A 21,731-nucleotide genomic window follows, 5' to 3' on the forward strand; every position below is an offset into this window, starting at 1 on the left:
CTCGCATCACAGAATTGATTTTCCTAGGCTACCAGCTAGCTTGCTTTTAAACACAAAACCAGCGTAAATCAACTAGATCTTCTAGTATTTAGTCTTATTTGAGTTAAGTACCATTCTATCATCTAGTGCTAACTCACAGACACCCGGGGCTAGTATGCTGACTTGTTTGAGAATAACATTTGCGAAATATAAGACCTTAGTGCAGGACAATGCTGATGGTCAAAGCATTATGAAAAAAATTTAGATTGGGAAGGGGGTACTTAAAGATAAACATTTTATTTGGGTATTTGGAAATAGTCAAAGAAGTTCTGTTGACCCAAATTTTGTGGATAGATCGCCTGGAAACTGGGTATTTGTCTCTTTGAAGCCATTTTTTAAAAAGTTCGTTTTAGGCTAGAAAGGTAAATGAACAATTCTTACACATTGCAGTGAACTAACAACTACCACACTCCTCCTGACTAGGATCTGGGAAATATTTGAAATTTACAGAAAGGAAAAAAAACGTACTTCCATTTCCCGCCGCGGTCTAGATCTAAATACAATTTTGGTTTTTAAAATAAAGTTTCTGGTGTAACCTCTATCAAAGCATTAATCACAGCCAACCCCGTTTGAATCATCCAGGCATAGCTGTAATATTTCCACACTTGATAAACATGATATCAGTACACTTATGTCAGAGATGTAAAGGTGACAATAGAGGCTGATCCAATGGAATATCAGTTTCACAACTTAATCTTTGATCTGTTTCTTTCACATGGTTTCTGATTTAAAATTAAAGTTTAGGATATTTACTTGTTTGAAACGCTCAGACAATTATCTCTGGAAACTTCTAGAACAAATCAAAGACAGGGGGGTTAGTGAAGGGAACAACTTCTCATTGTTGTTTTCTAGGTTGGTCAAATTGTCTTTGTTTCTTAAAGACTACCCTACTGTCACATTTCACGTGAAAATCCAGACTTCAGATAGATTAGTATATAAAGGGGTGTCCTAAATAGCACTGTCTATATGAAAACTAAGTGATAACGTTTGATAGTACAATAAAAAAAATGAATTGTAGTTCAGAATTTATTGAACAATTGTATTTTTTTCTGTTTAGATAGTACATTGTGTGTATATAATGAGAATTTTTTTTACAGCAGACACATTCTCGTAAGTCTTAAAATAAAGATTTCCAAAAATATCTTTTCTCTGTATTGTCACACACACACAGACTCACCACACAGTGCTACACACACACACATCATAACATTGTTTGACACATTGTAAAATTTTAAAAAATATTATCGATTGCATGATCAACCAATTCCAGTAAATTGAATGAGTATCCTTTGAATATTGATGTTAAAGTTCAGGTTTGGAAGGTTTGATTCAAAGAAATAAAATTCTAATCATTTAGAAAAGCATTAGCAGAAACAAAGTCGAGAGTAAAGTTTCTCTTATTTTTACACAAAATAATAATATATTATAGCCAAGACATTTTAGTCAGACGATATTTAATGTTTATCATAACACTACAAAAGTGTATGATGTACTTGACGCACTACAGATACACTACATATAACACAATAACTACATATCATCTTGACACAGTACAGACACACTACATAGAACACAATAACTACATATCATCTTGACACAGTACAGACACACTACATAGAACACAATAACAACATATCATCTTGACACAGTACAGACACACTACATAGAACACAATAACAACATATCATCTTGACACAGTACAGACACACTACATAGAACACAATAACAACATATCATCTTGACACAGTACAGACACACTACATAGAACACAATAACAACATATCATCTTGACACAGTACAGACACACTACATAGAACACAATAACAACATATCATCTTGACACATTACAGACACACTACATAGAACACAATAACGACATATCATCTTGACACAGTACAGACACACTACATAGAACACAATAACGACATATCATCTTGACACAGTACAGACACACTACATAGAACACAATAACAACATATCATCTTGACACAGTACAGACACACTACATAGAACACAATAACAACATATCATCTTGACACAGTACAGACACACTACATAGAACACAATAACAACATATCATCTTGACACAGTACAGACACACTACATAGAACACAATAACAACATATCATCTTGACACAGTACAGACACACTACATAGAACACAATAACGACATATCATCTTGACACAGTACAGACACACTACATAGAACACAATAACAACATATCATCTTGACACAGTACAGACACACTACATAGAACACAATAACAACATATCATCTTGACACAGTACAGACACACTACATAGAACACAATAACAACATATCATCTTGACACAGTACAGACACACTACATAGAACACAATAACGACATATCATCTTGACACAGTACAGACACACTACATAGAACACAATAACAACATATCATCTTTCTGGTGACAACGTTGTGAGAACAATTCAAAAAGTTTTTTTCTCACCTCCCCTCTGGCGCACCATAGTTTTCTATTTTCATCATGAGGTAAAAAGTACAAAAACCATAGACATAAATAAATATAGACTGGCCGATTAAAGAGTTTTATGAAACGAAAATTTGTGACTTGCAATTTTGTGCACTTTATTATACAGCATTTATGAGCAGTATAAAAGTTAAGTACTCATATCTATTTCAGCCATAACCTATATAAGTATTACAATAGTTTTGTTTAATCTCTAAGAATGAAGATCATGCAACTTTCCATAACTACAACATCCGAATACAATAGATGTACATGTTTTCAAGTTACATTAAGTTACTTCCTTCGGCCAGTCTATATTTATTTATGTCTATGACAAAAACAAAATCTCCGATACGAAAAGTTTTTGTTTTTCTATGTGTAAAATGTATTTCACATTCTGTTTGATCAATGTGCGATTTTGAAATACACGAGAAGTGTCTGGTTGAATTAGATTGCGGTAGAGTTTCTATAATTTTATGCTCAAACATTATGCACTTGCAATAATAATAATAGCAATAATAATAATAATAACTGTTAATTTGCTTGTCTCAAGTGTACCTCTAGTTGTATGGGCTTGTCTGTGATAATGATGCCCTGAAAACGAGTCTTCAGCTCTTCGCCGACTTTCGGATGTGTCCTCTCGCTAAGAACAAACTTGATCTTCCTCAGCACGTGCACCAAGCCGAGCTTCAGCTCCAGATAGGCCAGCCTCATCCCGATGCACTGGCGAGGGCCGTGGCCAAAAGGCAGGAATGTCATTAAGTCCCTGCTGGATTTGTTCTCCTCGGAAAACCTCTCGGGGTCGAATTTCGAGGGCTCGGGAAAATTTTTGGGATCCCTCATGATGGCGTCCTTGGCGATGATGATGGAAGCGCCTTTTGGGATAACAATGTTTTTGTAGTGATAAGTATCTGCAGCGACTCTGGATGAAATAGGGGCTGGTGGATAGAGCCGTAGAGTTTCATTGATTACCTGTTCCATGTATTTGAGATGACCCAGTTCTTCGTAGGTTGGAGTGTCAGACTGAACTGTCTCTAGGATCTCTTGGTAGACTTTCTCCTGTTAAATTAAGACAAGAAAGTTATATATATATATATATATTAGATTTAGCAATAACGTTTTAGATTGCAGAATGACAAAGACCGCATCACAAATGAAGAGATTAGAAAAAGAATAATACAGCCATTGTATCCCAAGATGGCCTGCCTGCTAACTACTGTCAAAAAACGCAAGCTTAAAACTCTATGGACATATTACAATGTCCTCAGGACACGCAAAGACATTCCTTCAGGGAACAATACCAGGAAAAAAAAAGAAGAGGAAGACTATATAAAAGAATGGACAGGCCTGACATTGAAAGAAATTCTATTAACAACAATAGATAGGGAGGAATGGAGAAAGACAACGAACAGATCTTATATGGGTGCCTCAGCGGTTCAACAGACTAACGGATAGGTAAAGGTGAATCATGTTCAAATCTATTGACCTTTCTATCAAACTTTATTCTAAGTAATAAATCTTGGTCTAGGGAAAAAACACATTACAGTTTGGAAGGGCACGTGAAAGAAACATAAAGTTTATAAACATAATGAAAGAAACATAAAGTTTATAAACATAATGAAAGAAACAGAAAGTTTATAAACATAATGAAAGAAACATAAAGTTTATAAACATAACAAAAGAAACATAACGTTTATAAACATAACTAAAAAACCATAAAGTTTATAAACGTAACTAAAGAAACATAAAGTTTATAAACATAACAAAAATGAGTGCTTTTATTTACCTGGATATCTGGATGTTGGGCTAACAAATACAGAGCCAGCTGCAGTGTCGTGGCTGTTGTCTCAAATCCAGCAAAGATGATCAGCATAGACTGACCAATCAGTTCCCTTTCTGACATTGTTTTAGGCAGCTTCTCCCACGTGACACCATCAGCATGTTCTAAGAGCATTAGAAAATAAGATAATCATATTTCTCTTTGATTACTCATCTTTGTTTTCGAAAAAAGTTTAATTTTTATTTTATATTCAAAGTATAGACATTGCGTAAGTTGAAGACTGACCAGAAAATGAAGCCGCTTCCCTGTCGCCTTCTTCTTTCGCTGAGATTAAACTTTGCAGCAGATCGTTCGGCATGAGTTTTCCCAGGCTAGAAAGTTCTTGTCTTTCGGCCACAGTTCTTCGTAGTATAGTGTCAAAGTATCTGTCAGAATCAGGATCGGCTTGGTCGAGCAATGTGATGCCAACTTTCTGCAGAAAGAAATAGGGGCCAAAATAAAAACCCATTGAATAAGCGGAACTGTTTATTGAAGAGTATGGCATCATGGGAGTTTAAATGAATGAATAAATAATAATAATAATAATAGAGATTAAAGTGGTTATGGAAGTTGTCTAAAATAAAAAAAAATACCCTGTTGTTACATCAACCGATGGGATAGTGGCAACTGACCTCACAAATACCTTCAAGACCCTTAACATTCCTAAGAAGATTCTCTTCGCCGGTCAGAAGGCGGTACTGCTGTAGACCTGCCACATCATGTTACAGGGGCTGCAATGAATTTTGTTTTGTCTCTAACGAAACTCGACCATGGTAGTGCCAGGAAATGAATATTAGTTCGTTTTTACATACTAATAAATTCTAAATTATTCTTTTGGCACTACCCATGAGTGTGACCCTAATACTGACCTTGACCAGGAAGTTCTGTATCCACTTGAACTGGAACATGATCCTCATGACCACGGACATGACGCCTCCTCGAATTCTCAGCATCTTCTTGGCATGACCTGTAAACTCATCGTCCTCTTTGCCTATGCAGTCCGTCTTGAAGCCAAAAGCAGACCGGGCAATGACCTCGCTTGTAAACTGACCAGCTATGTACTTGATTGGGACCAAGTCGCCCTTTTTGGCATATTCTTCCAGAACGTTGGTCAGCTTACGGGCAGATTCCTCAATGTTGGATGCCACCTGCTTTAATTTGGTTGTGCTGTGGACAACAAACCTCATTACGTATTGTAAACCTAAATCCAAATTAATGTCTCGTTCTTCTGTTCATTGACTCGGAAAGAATAAAAGTGAACAAAGATTTATTATACTTGACAAAAGAAATGGTCAATATGCTAATTTCTGATTTTATGGCTAAGAACGTTTCAATGTTTTTATATGACCAAATAATCGTAAAGATTATTTTTAGAACTAGAGGTCAAAAAGTTACTAAAATTTAGTACTAATAAAGACGAGTGGCAAATTTTGAGTACAAATCATCAGACCTACTTACATTTGAATGCCAAGATTTTAGCTTGTCTACAAAAGTATCACGTGATTCACCAGAATTTACTTTTATTCGTTTTAAAACACATTTATTATCACAATGCTTTTAAAGTCAGTAATTGAATAGAGATGTATTTGTCTGCCTATCTATTATATTATATATCATTCTCTTCGTCGCCCAACCATGCGGGACACGCAAGGACGCCGACTGTCTAACCCTCGATGAGAAAGTCATGGAAAGATGACACTTTTATTTCAAGTCGGACTAGAGTTACCCCACGTAACTTTCACAGCGACAGAGAGTGCGGTTTAGAAAAAAAAGAGGGATTCGAAATCTTCAGTTTCACAACAGACCAATAGTGGGTAAAGCTAAATTGATGGTATATGTTTACTCACGTGAATGATGGCGTAATCACGTGTCTCACTCTCTTCCAATCATAATCGTTTAAAAAGAACACGCCGGTCTCAAGGGCGGAAGTCGTGGTCATGATGGGAAGCCTGTTCACAAAGTTGTTGAAATCTTTGACCAACACGTGTTTGAGAAGGTCAAGGTCGCGCGTGAGGAGCGTCATCCGACCTCTATGTATGCCTATAGTGTCACCGTGACTCTCTATGAGCTGCACCACAGCTTGTCTGTATTTTAAAAAGCAAAACACAAATTACAAGCAATCATAAGAAATTAGTATTTGATGTATATATGTCATAACTACTTATTTAACAAGTAAAATAAAAAAAAATACTATTAAAAAAAAAAGCTAATATTAATGTGTATGAATTAGTTTGTACTGTAATAGAACTATCGCAATTTCATGCTTTTAGCGTTCTTAATACGCTATGATCCTATCACTTGTCTGGACCAGTCGGAAAAGGGGAGAAAAAACGGGGTATCTGGGTGATCGCTTTTTAAATGTATATTTGATTTTAAAGGGAACAACCTGATATCAAACTTGTGGGCTTAAGCCTTATCAGAACAGACAGACAGAGTGACAGACAGAGTGAGTTGATATAACCTTTGTAAAAATATCGAAAAATATATATAGATATATCATATATAAATTTACGTAGCCCCTCTGAGGGTGAGGGTGTTTTAATAGTGAGGGTGTTTTAATAGTGAGGGTGTTTTAATAGTTAGGATGTTTTAATAGTTAGGATGTTTTAATAGTGAGGGTGTTTTAATAGTGAGGGTGTTTTAATAGTTATAATGTTTTAATAGTTAGGGTGTTTTAATAGTAAGGATGTTTTAATAGTTAGGGTGTTTTAATAGTGAGATGTTTTAATAGTGAGTGTGTTTATATAGTTAGGATGTTTTAATAGTTAGAATGTTTTAATAGTGAGGGTGTTTTAATAGTGAGGGTGTTTTAATAGTTAGTGTGTTTATATAGTTAGGATGTTTTAATAGTTAGAATGTTTTAATAGTGAGGGTGTTTTAATAGTGAGGGTGTTTTAATAGTTAGGATGTTTTAATAGTTAGGGTGTTTTAATAGTGAGGATGTTTTAATAGCTAGGGTGTTTTAATAGTGAGGGTGTTTTAAAAGTGAGGGTGTTTTAATAGTTAGGATGTTTTAATAGTGAGGGTGTTTTAATAGTAAGGGTGTTTTAATAGTGAGGGTGTTTTAATAGTGATGGTGTTTTAATAGTGAGGGTGTTTTAATAGTGAGGGTGTTTTAATAGTGAGGGTGTTTTAATAGTGAGGGTGTTTTAATAGTGAGGGTGTTTTAATAGTGAGGATATTTTAATAGTTAGGGTGTTTAAATAGTAAGGATGTTTTAATAGTTAGGGTGTTTTAATAGTGCGGATGTTTTAATAGTTAGGGTGTTTTAATAGTGAGGATATTTTAATAGTTAGGGTGTTTAAATAGTAAGGATGTTTTAATAGTTAGGGTGTTTTAATAGTGCGGATGTTTTAATAGTTAGGGTGTTTTAATAGTGAGGGTGTTTTAATAGTGAGGGTGTTTTAATAGTTAGGATGTTTTAATAGTTAGGATGTTTTAATAGTGAGGGTGTTTTAATAGTTAAGATGTTTTAATAGTTAGGGTGTTTTAATAGTGATGGTGTTTTAATAGTGAGGGTGTTTTAATAGTGAGATGTTTTAATAGTGAGGGTGTTTATATAGTTAGGATGTTTTAATAGTTAGAATGTTTTAATAGTGAGGGTGTTTTAATAGTGAGGGTGTTTTAATAGTTAGGATGTTTTAATAGTTAGGGTGTTTTAATAGTGAGGATGTTTTAATAATTAGGGTGTTTTAATAGTGAGGGTGTTTTAAAAGTGAGGGTGTTTTAATAGTTAGGATGTTTTAATAGTGAGGGTGTTTTAATAGTAAGGGTGTTTTAATAGTGAGGGTGTTTTAATAGTGATGATGTTTTAATAGTGAGGGTGTTTTAATAGTGAGGGTGTTTTAATAGTGAGGGTGTTTTAATAGTGAGGGTGTTTTAATAGTGAGGATATTTTAATAGTTAGGATGTTTTAATAGTTAGGATGTTTTAATAGTTAGGGTGTTTTAATAGTGAGGATATTTTAATAGTTAGGGTGTTTAAATAGTAAGGATGTTTTAATAGTTAGGGTGTTTTAATAGTGAGGATGTTTTAATAGTTAGGGTGTTTTAATAGTGAGGGTGTTTTAAAAGTGAGAGTGTTTTAATAGTTAGGATGTTTTAATAGTGAGGGTGTTTTAATAGTTAGGGTGTTTTAATAGTTAGGATCTGTTTATAGTTAGGATGTTTTAATAGTAAGGGTGTTTTAATAGTTAGGATGTTTTAATAGTTAGGATGTGTTTATAGTTAGGATGTTTTAATAGTGAGGATGTTTTAATAGTGAGGATTTTTTAATAGTGAGGGTGTTTTAATAGTTAGGATGTTTGAATAGTTAGGATGTTTTAATAGCGAGGGTGTTTTAATAGTAAGGGTGTTTTAATAGTTAGGATGTTTTAATAGTTAGGATGTGTTAATAGTTAGGTTGTTTTAAAAGTTTGAATACACTCTACGATGTTATTGAAGTCATGACGTCAACTGTAAATCGATTTGTTTATGTGACAAAGACTTTGTAAGACCAAGGGATTATATATTTTTAATTAGGATTTATCAAAAACTACTAACAGTAGAATTGCAATGTTACACAAAACATTTCAACAGAAATCTTGGAATTTACTAGCACGGCAGACATGAAAATTCTTAAAGTGCACAAGTTTAACCTAAGTGCAAATATTGAAATGAAATAAATTAAATGGAGTAAATATATTTGGATCAAGTAAACAAGTCTAGCCCACGTGAAGACCTTTTACTTGAGTTAAAAACTGTGGCTTAAGTTTAAAAGTTTAGCTCAAGTTTAAAAGTTTTGGCTCAAGTTTAAAAGTTTGGCTCAAGTTTAAAAGTTTTGGCTCAAGTTTAAAAGTTTGACTCACGTTTAAAAAATGTTTGTCAAGTATAATTTTTTGCAGTAAACAAATTTAGGCTGCGTAGTGGTTGAGACGCCGAGCATTAAACCTTGAACCCGAGGATCTTAAACTGGAAACCTATTGGTCTGTTATTTATTATTGGAAATTTAAGACATCATTGATATCACTTCAGCTTTTAAAAAAGAGAGAGGTGGTCGCTGTACTGGACATATATAGCGCTAGTTCAACTTTGACAAAAACACAAAATATACGAGCTTAGTTTTTTTTTACTTGACGGGGACCAAGTTGCCCCCCCCCCCTTTTTTTTCATATTTATGGAAAATTGCGTTTCACAGTCAAACTGAAACTTTAACAAAAATGTTATTACAAAATAAAAAGCGAAGTAAATATATTTTGTGAACATTTGTTGCTTACCTAAAGTCTGTCAAGGCCAGTTTTCCCAGAGACACCTGTTCGACTCCGTAACTTTCCCATGACTTTCTATTGGTCAGGTAAGAGTAGAGGAAGTAGGTGACCAGCAGAAGTAAGAGACTTAAAAGATAACTGGGCACGCTGGACATGCAACAAGGGAGCCAAGACTGAAGCAGGTTGACCATTGTCGTCTCAAATTAAGACCCTTACTACGACACACAGAAACACGAAAAACAGAAATAGTATAAAGTTTATTGGACCTCCCTGGAATGTGGGTATTATACACGAGAGTCATGCAGGTAATGTCTTTTAAACATGCTAGAACTATGAGCATTTATTTCCTATTACAAGATTTAGTTTACCGTCAAATTAAAACAAATGTTTTAATAGCAGAATTTGACGGTATATGTGGGTCAAACACAACCTAAAGTGACCTTTTTCTAAAAGGACCTGTTGGTCACAGCTAAACATATTTCTGGTTTCTAAGTCTGACTAAAATGTCTGTAAGATTAGCTAGTGTTTCTAGTTCCATTTCTGTCATTACGATCGACTGTGTCAATGTGCTTACAATATAAAGAGCATCTATTCTATGGGAGTATTATTCAATAGTCAGAGTTGTTTTTCTTTAATTATATATAAGTATAAATGAGTGCACTACATATAATGATAAGAATGAAATCAAAGAACTATTCTCTGTAAACACACCTCAACTGTGTCGACTGTTTAAAAGTACACAACGAAGGAGCAGAGAATAACAACGTGAATGTCGCTAGATCCAGGCCAAGTATTCAATCAATATAGGTGTACAAATCAATTCCAATAGCCAAGTCAGTTAAACATAAAATTAAATCTTTTAATTAGCCAAAGTATCACACCAATTTAAAATAAAAATCATGAGTCTACACACTTTGATGAAGGATCAACACATCACTGTGTAACAACACTGGCTTGTTTACACACGGTTTGATAGCTCGACACCAGATAACACACTGAGCCTCACAGCGGAGTAGTCTCTCAAAGTAGGTCACACATAGTTATACATATTGACCTTCTTTCTCAGCCTTTACCAACCCCACGCCATTGTGGTGACTCCTTACATCAGAGAAACATCCTGAACTTTATCTATTGTGTGTTTGTTACTTTTGTCCTTTAGTACTATGTATTTCATTACATTTGGTAAGGCCGTGTGGTGTGTATCCGCTACTTTGTGTGCTTAGGTCTGTTTCTACCAGAAGTAAAGAGTTGTATACCGAGTCTCTACCTAGGCGTATTGGTTCTGTTTGGTAAACACAAGGATGCATGCTCATTACTTAATGTTTGCATAGAACACTATTTTCACTTTCTGTTATTCTACGAAGATTTGAACTCTAGGCCTTTAGCTAATTATCGCTTTACCATTAGTATTTTGCCATTGCTGTTCTCACGTTCAAAGTCTGTTTATTTTTTTTTTTAAGAAACTGAACATTATCAGAACACTAAGAGTCACTCGCTCTGGGCTTTTGTCTTTCATGTATGTTTGGAATCGGATTCTCACAACCGAATTATCGACCACCTCTACACATCCGCTCGTCATCAAATTTTGCATACAAGCTCATATTCGATGACAACATATGAATCAATAACAAATGAACATATTAGTTAATCAATTAATCGTAATAAATTAAATTAGTTTTTCATTGAGAAATACTATGCTAAAGGGAGATATTTTCTACTTTTAAGTCCCTTTCAATAAAAGCGTAGTTTTTTGTTTTAATCATTATATATTTTTACTAAACATTTCTTGTTTTTAAATTTCTTGTAAAGATTATAGATCTAGGTCTACTTCAAACAAAGAAATGCAATACGGTACTAAAGATAATTGGAGTTACTAATAAAAAATATTAATTAGACTATTTTACAAGTAAATTCTACATGTTATATATTATCAACAGAGATTTCTAATGGGGGCACATTGAATTCATGAAAGGTTTCATTTTATCCTATACCATGGCATTTTTTACATCGCCAAGCGAATATGGATCATCTCATAGAAATGAGATGAAAGCCTGAGCATTAGTCATGGTCGGAACGATGTCGCCCACACAGAAGTTACGCCTTCTTCACGTAACTGATGTGTCCAAGAAAATGGCAAATGCCGATACAGAGTGAGGTCAGCGGCAGGCTCTGACAGTAGCACTGTGTGCTGGAGGTCGCCTTAGGGATTTGATTTTGATTTTACCTCAAGGTTGATTTCCGAAGTCTTTCCCATATTTGGGTATCGCTGCAAGGCATCAGAGTTTGGATTCAGAATTTTCCTTTTCTAAGTCCTTAGTCCTAAGGACACCCTACTCCCCGAAGGTTACTGATTTAGATTCCAATTGCAAGCCTTTACATGCTTATATGCATTACCACTTCCGGTCATAACAATTTTAATAAACTTATCATGTCAAGTCGTCAATGATAATAGACAAACATGAAATAAGCCAAAGTTCGCATTTCATCTCTATCTTTATTTGGAGTTGTCTATCTTGCAGCTGTAGCATAATCAGCTGTTAGATTTTCTGTAAAGGTGCAGATATTGACTACCCATATATGGAAAGGGGACCAAGGAAGACTTGACAGGAAAGACACATGCACGCTCTGATTGCGGGTATTACAATCTGTGCTCAAGTGCAGTTAGTGCACTATCCATATCAGGTAACGCAAGTGTGTAGTTTCATCATTGATCTCACCGCTGTGTGCCTACTATAAAAACAGCGGATATTCTGTTCATTTCTAAATGTAAAAGTATTTGTTCACATTTCTAGTAGAGTTCATATTGGAGACTGAATCTTACCAGAAGTAAGAAGTGTTATTCGAATCTAGATCTAGATCTACTTTGACAGAAAAATAAATTGATGTTGCTATGGATACATTAACCCAAGAGTCCGGAGGCTGTTGTGGTGGTGCCACCTTCTATCTGACTGCGGTCTGTCTCGGACTTGTGGTCTACTTGGTTTACAAACAGGGCGGCGAGAACTGGGAGAAGTATGGAGTCAAACACATCAACCGAAGCCGCTACGTGTTTGATGACTTAGGGTAAGTATACTAGTGGTCACTTTTTTAAAGACCTACTTTTACACATTTGTGACATCATTACCAAAGATGTGTCTTCTATTAAAAAAATATCTGTATCAACTACACAGGAATATGGTAGCATTACAGTGGCGTAGCAAGGCCTCTTTATGGGCTCCTGCATTTTGACATTCGACATCATGACATGAGAATCTGTACTTAATAAATATTAAAGTCTAATGTGTGGAATTAATGCAACATGGTCACTAGTTTCCATAACAACATGAATAGCAAGAAAACATGGCATTGGCTTAATATTTAATGTAAAAAAAATGGACACTTATTTGGGGGACCACCTCAAGTGGGGGCCTGAGATTTTCAAATTTGGACCCCTCCCCAGTACTCCCCCCCCCCTAATTACGACACTGGAGTATTAGTAACATCTTAAAAAGCTTTAGTTTTTATATAGAAAATGCAATACAGTACTCCTGTACCACTGGATAACAGTGTACGGTTAATATCTGAAATAGTTAATATCTGAAATAGTTAATATCTGAAATAGTTAATATCTGAAATAGTTAATATCTGAAATAGTTAATATCTGAAATAGTTAATATATGGAATAGTTAATATCTGAAATAGTTAATATCTGAAATAGTTAATATCTGAAATAGTTAACATCTGGAATAGTTAATATCTGAAATAGTTAATATCTGAAATAGTTAATATCTGGAATAGTTAATATCTGAAATAGTTAATATCTGAAATAGTTAATATCTGGAATAGTTAATATCTGAAATGTTCTCTGACACGTTTCGGACGTGAAGACTATTACGTCCTAGTAGGGCGAAAAAAAAATCAAAATCGACCACCGACGGACAATGGTTATGCTTTCGCAATTTGAGGCTAAATATGTAGGTCGCAGCTCGGGAAATATTGTATTCCTCGTTAATCTTAGGACTCTAAGACAAGCATTATTATTATTATTATTATTATTACTATTGTGACCACAGGCCTGATCGCATATCAGAAGACCTGGTAGTATATTGCAATCCGTCACCAGCTACAGTTACATGCCAAATCGGTACCTGCTATTTATGTGACTGATATATATCTGATATCACTTTAACTATTGTTTTTGTTTGGTGGTCTTGATGACCCAAGAGTGAAGAAGATCATGTCATTGGTACCTGACAAAATACATTGCACGAATTCTAGAATTTAACATTTTATTTTTTTCCTCAACAGAAAGGCCATGGGAAGACTCCTCGTAGAAGAAGGTGACACAGTGGGACTCAGTTTTGCTGGGCTTCAACTGCTGACCCGAGACATTGACCTCCTGAGAAATGTCCTGGTCAAAGACTTCAACAACTATGTAGACAGGACCGTCTTTATTGCTTCCAATTCTCCAGTAGAAAAGGGCGTCTTTTTCTTGGGCGGCCACGATTGGAGGAGAATACGTCACGTGATTTCGCCTTCATTTAGGTTTGTAAGCAACTACTTTTAAATAGTCTCGATTTTACTTTAACACAACTTTACCTATTTTTTTCACTTTATTTGCATGGGGCCGAAAATATTATCTTTTAGGTCTTACTGCCAAACATTCAGTATGTTTCCTCGGTAGCCCAGTACCTATATACATTAATTCTATTGAATAGTTTGCCTTGATGACAGTTTAGGGATAGACTTGCCACAAAGAAAGATCTAGTAATCTAGTGGATATGTTGGAAACTTACTAGGCAAAAGAAAAAAAAAACAATGATCGTACCAGCAGGCAATCTTTGGGAAGGAAAAACACCTTGAAATATAGCTTAATGTCAATTTAATTGTGATGACTTTGTTGCTAAGAGAATGAACTATTAATAAAAAAAAAATTTTTATTTCTTAACGAGACTATGAGACTATCGTTTAGTTCTGAATTTGACTATTTTTTAGTTCTAAGCTTGAATAAATCTGGCTATTTAATAATTATGAACTTTAACGTCCTGTAGTGCTGCACGTGACTGTACTAGACTATATAATCTTTTTGTTGTAAACTTGACTATCTTTTAGTCCTTTAATTGACAATATTTTAGTTCTGAACGTGACTGAATTAGACTATATAATCTTTTAGTTGTAAACTTGACAATCTTTTAGTCCTTAACTGAACTTGAGTATCTTTTAGTTATGAGCTTAACCATCCATGTTTAAGTTTTGAATTAGACTTTCTTTTAGTTTAGAACTTTACTATCTTTTAGTTCAGAACTTGACTATCTTTTAGTTTAGAACTTTACTATCTTTTAGTTCAGAACTTGACTATCTTTTAGTTCAGAACTTGACTATCTTTTAATTCAGAACTTGACTATCTTTTAGTTCAGAACTTGACTATCTTTTAATTCAGAACTTGATTATCTTTTAGTTCATAACTTGACTATCTTTTAGTTCAGAACGTGACTATCTTTTAGTTCAGAACTTGACCTTCTTTTAAATCAGAACTTGACTATCTTTTAGTTCAGAACTTGACCTTCTTTTAGTTCAGAACTTGACTATGTTTTAGTTCTGGAAAGATTAAATTCGTCTGCCGTTACATCGACGAGTCGGCCATCAAGTTGGGCAATCTGTTGGAGACTTACGCTCGGGATGACCAGCTGGTGCCCATGAAGCACGTCATGAGCCAGTTCACGAGTGAGATCATCGCCAGGACAGCGCTCAGCCTGAGGACGGACTGTCTGGGCAAGAAGGATGACGAGTTCCTCACATACTCCCAGAAAATTTTCAAAATTCACTCAAAGTTGATGAACTTCATTATGCTTTCAATGATGATGTTTCCATGGTTACACAAATTTGTTGTCAAGGTAAGCATTAAAGTCGTTGGATAGTTTAGAAGTGTTTATAAAATGCACTTTATTAAGGGAAGGTTATCGTACAGGTCAGTTGAAGTTGACCTTTTTTTGCTCTTTGCTAAGGTGTTTTAACGACTGCTACTTATATGCAGACCTAACAGAAATGTGCTGAATAGTTTAGTTCTTAAAACTTTTTCATAATTTTATTTTACAACATTTTATAGTCTTTGTTTTAAGTACCTTCGACTATATCTAAATTAATGTTTTAAATCACAGATGTCCAAAATAATATTTGTAATGTTATACAATCAAAAAAATGTTTGAAATTTAAAATATCCAAATAAATGTCTGTAATCTATAAAAAAAAATCCTTATGAATTTCAAATATCCAAAATGATTTCATATTCAAATGAATGTTTTGGATTTCTTTTACAAAAATTAATATTTGAGATTATATTCATATATCTCCTTATAACGTTTGAAAGCTTTTGTGACTCTAACTTGATGCTTGAAATCTGTTATGACTGTATTGAAATGTCGTTTAGAATCTCTTGCTATCGTGTTCAAAGCAATAATTTTGGAACATGTTTATATCGAATGATATCGCTGGCCCACTGCAGCCAATAATTTAAACCAACAAATAATTTAAACCAACAAATAATTTAAACCAACAAATAATTTTGTTTTTTTATGTTGAACAGAAACTAAAAGTGACACTTTTTGACAGCGTAGATGAAAATGCAGACAAATATTTCCAGACTGTCCTCAACTCAATCGTGGAGGAAAGGAAACTGTTGACAAGTCAAGGCAAACAGCACTACACAGACCTCTTACAGAACCTGCTACTGGCACAGCAAGCTGGAGAAAACCAAACTGCAGGTCACTAGCCTATATACCTACTTTTAAACATTTTTTTTAAAATGCCGCCAGTAGCTCATTCGTTGAGTCAAGGTCGACATAAGAACTTACTGATATGCTGCTAGCATTGGAGAACTGTTTATGTATCTGACCTTTAAGTTCTAGCATGTCTTTGTGACTTATTGCTATTTCTTTCTTCTTCCTCGTTCTCAGAATTATGTTAGAGCGTTCAGATGACTAGACCAATACAGGAGATGAACTGCGCAGTGGTTTCCAAATCAGGCAGATAGTTTTCTTTCTATAGGGCTGTTTTGTTGGTTCTCTCTATAAAGAAAGCTGTTTTGAAGTCAGCATTTTCTGGTGGCATTCAACAAGGGCAGATTTCATTAGTTCCAATTTTTAGCTTCTGGAACATAAGTTGTCTCATTCTGTTGTGTCCGGTTTTGAGGCGAAAGATAAGACGTTATTGGAAAGAATTTTTAACTTCCAAATAGTTGTCCACTCAGTGCGCTACACTGCAGACACAAATTGACAACTCGTTAACGACGTCAACACATACATCTCTCCACCACTACACAGACACAATAAGTTGAAGAGATACAGCTTAACAAAGAGAAATTGAGTCAACCCTTACTAAACCAAAGCCTTATCTTTGTGACAAAATATGTAGGTCATAGTAAGGAAGTTATATAGCATTTTGTAATAATCCTTAAATTTTGCAAGCACAGACTAACACACAGACAGACTCCTATATGATTTAGTTTCTCAATAACTAGTTTACGAAAAATAAAACAGAATTAAAAACAATTAAAATGAAAGTTTTATTTTTCAATATTGTACAGACGGGAAGTCCACGGAATTGCCCAAGACCATGTCACACGAGGAACTTATGGGCCAAGTTATGCTCATTATTTTTGCTGGATTTGACACAACGGCCTCAACACTACAAATGTGTTTCTATCTTCTGGCCAAATATCCAGAAATTGATGTAAGTATTCCAAGTGGAGAGTGTTAAAGATAGAAACAATGTTCCCGATATTAGATGGTTCAATTCAAATAATGCATTCCAATATTGAAACAAAGTAATCATTAACAATCATGACGCCATTCTCTGTTTGTCAGTCGTTTTCACTCATTAAGTTATAATCAGTCACTCTTAGTTCAGGATCCTTGATAAGTTCTTGTATTTTATTTTTATTATGTATGCAGAATCTTATTGTGTCTGATTGTCCTCCCTTTTCTCTTAGATATGTAAGCCACCGTACACAATACATTACAGTTGTAAACTTTGTTCCAGAATTGTTTTCTAATTTGTGTTTTGATGTTTGCGAGAGTTCGATAGGACGTTTTGATTCCTTATAATCTGTAACGTATCACATGTCTTGACATCTTTGGTCTTAAGAATATCAAGAGTCTTTCCATCCAGTCCTGTAATGTTGGCATATAGATCTTGCATTTCTTTAACTCTTCAGAAAACTGGGCAAGTCTACCCTCACTTTTTATCCTTTCCATTTGGAAAAACAATCACTCTAACATTGTTTAAGCACTAGGCAGTCTCCTGTCTCTAGTGCTGAATCGCGTTTCGTAACAAAGTATTTAATGTAAAGGTCTAAACCAACTACATTCTGTAACTACAAAAGGGCAAAATAGTGTCCATTACACTTCATTGATATAACACATTACTTTCAGAAAATGTTTCCTAGTTTTGATACTCTTTGGAAGGCGTCTTAACGAGATAGGAACTACTATTCCTTAAATAGATTGGTGTAATCCACGACAGCCCCAAACTTGTTGATTTCTGTACTGATTGGTCTAGGAAGCCACAAGCTCTTGACCTAGAGGTGTTATACATAGCAATATGGTTTCTGTCCAGGGATTTAGCAGGAGAGGATTTGAGTCTCTTAAGCCAACACTCCAATGAAGTCTCATTATGGTGATGATGGCTTAAGAAATTAATTCAGGGTTGTTAAAAAAAAAACAATTAAATGTATTTCTTGGAAAACTGTGTCGCATTTTTTTTTTGTCTTTTTTCAGAGAAAAGTGTTTGAAGAAATTGAAAAAGTTGTAAGTTCTGACCTTCCAACGTATGAAGAGATCCAGCAGCTCAAATACATGGAGCAAGTTCTGAATGAAACTTTAAGACTTCATCCACCAGCTCCAATTGTAAGCAGAAGAGCTGCAGAAACCAGGACCTATGGAAGCATCACTATCCCCAAAGGTGCCGGTGTTACGATCCCTGTGGACATGATCATGAGAGATCCCAAACACTATCCCGACCCTGAAAAATTCGATCCCGATAGATTCACTGAAGAGAATGTTGCCCAACGTGACCCGATGACCTTTATGCCTTTTGGTTATGGACCTCGCCAGTGTATAGGAATGAGATTAGCTTACATAGAGTTAAAATATTGTTTGGTTCATGTCTTGAGGAAAGTGAAGTTTGAGCTGAATGAAAGAACTGAACCCAAACCTGACGGAGAGATAAAGACATCTTTTCAAGGATTTGTTGTCCTAGACAAGCCTATTCAACTGGCAGTCAAGGCCAGAAAGCTGTAAATGACTGAGACATGTTTTGTCTTGTTAGTATATGTCTATAAGCGTACATTGTAAATTATGAAACACTGACTATTGGGTCATTTTCTTGTATATCATGCATGACTTTAAATCTTACATTTAAAGTATTTTAACAATAAACCCCTATGTTTTCGTATTCAAAATGAATATTGTTTAAAAATAGAAGGTAGACTGCCTCACGTCATGGTTAATCCAGCCCGAGTATTCCGCCCCTGTATCCGAGCTATTCTGAAAAAGGAAAATGTGAATGACTTTGTCTGGTCTGCTGACAAATCCAATGGTTCTCACATTTGCACACGGATTTCAAGGCTACGAGAATGTTTTTTCAACTTTATGATGCAGAGAACACAGACAACTCTAACGCCTGTCTCTCAGACTTCAAACTTCGCCAAACTATTTTTTGTTTTGTTTTTTAAACAAAGGAATATAAATATAGAAAATTGCACGTCCTTGGGTCCTGAGTATGAAGTCAATATAAGAACTTAATCTCTAACACCTTTATCTGCACCTCTTTTTATGCGTTCCTATTGTCACGTGATAACAATGAGAGCGATGGGTTATGTAGTTATTAATTATGTAACAAGGAATTATGAATGAATTCTTCATTTAAAGCGTCGTGGTAGCTGACTGAAAAGACGTTTGGTTTCCGAAGCGAGGGGAAATCTTGGATTTGAATTTCGATGAAAACTAGGAATGTAAATTTCGCGATGTTTGTCCCCCCCCCCCCAACTCTAAGAAGTACCTGACATTAGTTGGGGAAAGTAAAGGCGGCTGGTCAGTGTGCTCATTTACATTATGTGACCTAAGATCGCAAGGTCTGTCGTTACATGTGCACAATCATTAATGTACCAATAATTCAATTAACATTCAATTATGTACAAATCATGTAAAAACCAATCATGTAAATATAATAATGCAAAAAAAAAATATAAAAAAAATGATGTAACTTTGGATTATGCAACATGTAAAAATGTAAAAATGAATCATTTGCCATTCAATAGTAAAGAAAAGAAACAAAAAATATAATTCATTTCTGACTTTGTGTTCTTATTTTGTCAACGTTGTCAGTATGGCCCCGTCTCTCTGTCCAATCCTCAAATGCAAAGGGTTAATGTATTACGTTCACACCTACTCTCGGGGGAGGGCAATTAGTGGAATGTGGTCACGTGATCGATAGGGTTGGGCAGCATCCCGTGGATACAATACGATCATTTTATTCGTCCAAAAAAAAAAAAAATTCAGTTCCATTAAAATTGTCGACCCCAGCATAACTTTTGTAACAACAGTGAAATAGATGCGAACACAAAACCTACAGTACACCCAGCGCTTGATGACTCACTCCCATGTTCTTCTCAGCAACGACGAAATGGCATGGAAACACCCTGACTGCAAGTGGAATAAAAGAGTGTTCAAATCTTTCTGTTCATGGATCAGTACCTAACAGAGACAGTAGGGGATGGCTCAAGCCAATATGGCAGTGTTTCTCAAACTGTGTGCCGCGGCACACTAGTGTGCCGCCGAAGATTTGCAGGTGTGCCGCGGGAGTTTTCAGAAAGCCACAAGTGCAGCGTTACACAATCTGCCTACTATTAATTTTTTTTTACGTTGCGATGACATCCCCATTTGCAATGACCAGTAATAGTAGTGTGTCGCTCCATATTGACGGAAAGGGTTGTTAGCTCTTCAGGTTATGGCCGTTATGGCATTGTCCACTATACAGATATTATTATAATGACTCAAATGTAGGCCGCCTTAGCAGACTCACGTCAGTTCTTCAATTGGTTACGATAATAATGTGATAGTAAATGTTATTGTTTTGTCAGCCCCGTCCTGTTAGTGTAACCCAGTAACCCACCATGCTGGCATGTTGAAAGAATGTGCTCATTAACAGATAAGGGGGGGGGGAGTAATTGAATTCCTTTTAAGCCTATATATATATGGACGATCTAACTTGAATAAACCAGCATTTAATCTTTAAACAGACAAGCAAGTGTTTGTTAGTCTGTACTAGCCTACTATTACAAATAATAAGCGTTGTGTTTCATGTAAATTGTTTAGGTGAATTTTAATAATAACAAATTTTCAATAAGCATTATTCATTGTTATCCATGGAGAAATACGTTAGCAAGAATGAAACTGCGCAAGCGTTAAATGAAAAGCAAGGAACCAAACGAAGGTACAAAGAAGATTACATCGGATATGGTTTCATATCTTCGGGAACTGAAGATGCTCCATTGCCATTCTATCTGATCTGCAATGCAACTCTGTCGAATGAGGCGCTTGTTCCAAGCAAATTGAAGAGACACATGGAAACAAAACATCCAGCTGTAAAAGCGCAACCGAAGGAATACTTTGAAAACATCAGGGCTCAACAAAATAAACAAGCTAAGAAACTTACGAACTACCTAAAGCTGCCAGAAAAGGGATTAATTGCAAGTTATAATATAGCTCAGTTATTAGCAAAACGCAAGAAAGCACACACAGAGGCTGAATCAGTCATTGCACCAGCTTTAGCAATAGTTGTTGAAACTATTCTTGGACACGATGCCGCCGAAAAAATTAAAAAAGTTCCTTTGTCAAATGATACTATCTCGCGCAGAATTGAAGACTTATCGTCAGATTTACAAGATCAAATCTGCGAACACTTCGACGTGACTGACGATGAAGTGTCTCTGCTGTAGTCTCTTCAAGTTGATGAATCCACAGACGTTAGCGACAAAGCCCAGCTGCTAGCTTTTATTCGGTTCATAAAGGATGAAAAATGTGTCAACAAATTCTTATTTTGAAAAGACTTACAAACTACGACCAAAGGCGAAGATATTTTCAAAGTGGTGAACGAAAACAT

At 35.3% G+C, this 21,731-nt stretch overlaps 2 protein-coding genes across 7 annotated transcripts; one reads left to right on the forward strand and one right to left on the reverse strand.

The window, feature by feature from the left end:
• Nucleotides 1–1,051: 1,051 nt before the first annotated feature.
• On the reverse strand, nucleotides 1,052–9,784 carry LOC106074589 (cytochrome P450 3A24-like). Its single transcript, XM_056034439.1, has 6 exons — nucleotides 9,603–9,784; nucleotides 6,196–6,432; nucleotides 5,218–5,515; nucleotides 4,595–4,781; nucleotides 4,316–4,473; nucleotides 1,052–3,588 (listed from the first exon to the last, which is right to left on the reverse strand). The coding sequence occupies exons 1-6, from the start codon at nucleotides 9,782–9,784 to the stop codon at nucleotides 3,064–3,066; spliced, it is 1,587 nt and encodes a 528-aa protein (XP_055890414.1). The 3' UTR covers nucleotides 1,052–3,063.
• Nucleotides 9,733–18,960, forward strand: LOC106062365 (probable cytochrome P450 6a14). 6 transcript variants are annotated; one of them, XM_056034456.1, is made up of 8 exons: nucleotides 10,668–10,775; nucleotides 12,148–12,275; nucleotides 12,389–12,656; nucleotides 13,881–14,117; nucleotides 15,169–15,466; nucleotides 16,156–16,333; nucleotides 17,155–17,300; nucleotides 18,347–18,960. In XM_056034456.1, exons 3-8 carry the CDS (start codon nucleotides 12,484–12,486, stop codon nucleotides 18,866–18,868), a joined length of 1,554 nt encoding a protein of 517 aa, XP_055890431.1. In that variant the 5' UTR covers nucleotides 10,668–10,775; nucleotides 12,148–12,275; nucleotides 12,389–12,483; the 3' UTR covers nucleotides 18,869–18,960. The 6 variants fall into 6 exon arrangements, with proteins under 6 accessions (XP_055890430.1, XP_055890429.1, XP_055890432.1 ...); XM_056034455.1 differs by lacking the exon at nucleotides 10,668–10,775 and adding an exon at nucleotides 9,733–9,870 and having other exon boundaries at nucleotides 12,148–12,656; XM_056034454.1 differs by lacking the exon at nucleotides 10,668–10,775 and adding an exon at nucleotides 9,771–9,898 and having other exon boundaries at nucleotides 12,148–12,656.
• Nucleotides 18,961–21,731: the final 2,771 nt, after the last annotated feature.

The sequence above is a fragment of the Biomphalaria glabrata genome, chromosome 7, assembly GCF_947242115.1.
Source record: "Biomphalaria glabrata chromosome 7, xgBioGlab47.1, whole genome shotgun sequence".
NCBI classification, from domain to species: Eukaryota; Metazoa; Mollusca; class Gastropoda; family Planorbidae; genus Biomphalaria; species Biomphalaria glabrata.

Excerpts from the sequence above, each read along its gene's own strand:
- LOC106074589 (XM_056034439.1), bottom strand. The coding sequence starts at position 9,784 with ATGGTCAACCTGCTTCAGTCTTGGCTCCCTTGTTGCATGTCCAGCGTG. Across the intron at positions 6,433-9,602 it reads CTGGCCTTGACAGACTTTAG|ACAAGCTGTGGTGCAGCTCA; the intron begins GTAAGCAACAAA and ends TTTAAAATACAG. Across the intron at positions 4,474-4,594 it reads GGAAGCGGCTTCATTTTCTG|AACATGCTGATGGTGTCACG; the intron begins GTCAGTCTTCAA and ends TAATGCTCTTAG.
- LOC106062365 (XM_056034455.1), top strand. The coding sequence starts at position 12,484 with ATGGATACATTAACCCAAGAGTCCGGAGGCTGTTGTGGTGGTGCCACC. Across the intron at positions 12,657-13,880 it reads TACGTGTTTGATGACTTAGG|AAAGGCCATGGGAAGACTCC; the intron begins GTAAGTATACTA and ends TTTCCTCAACAG. Across the intron at positions 14,118-15,168 it reads GTGATTTCGCCTTCATTTAG|TTCTGGAAAGATTAAATTCG; the intron begins GTTTGTAAGCAA and ends ACTATGTTTTAG.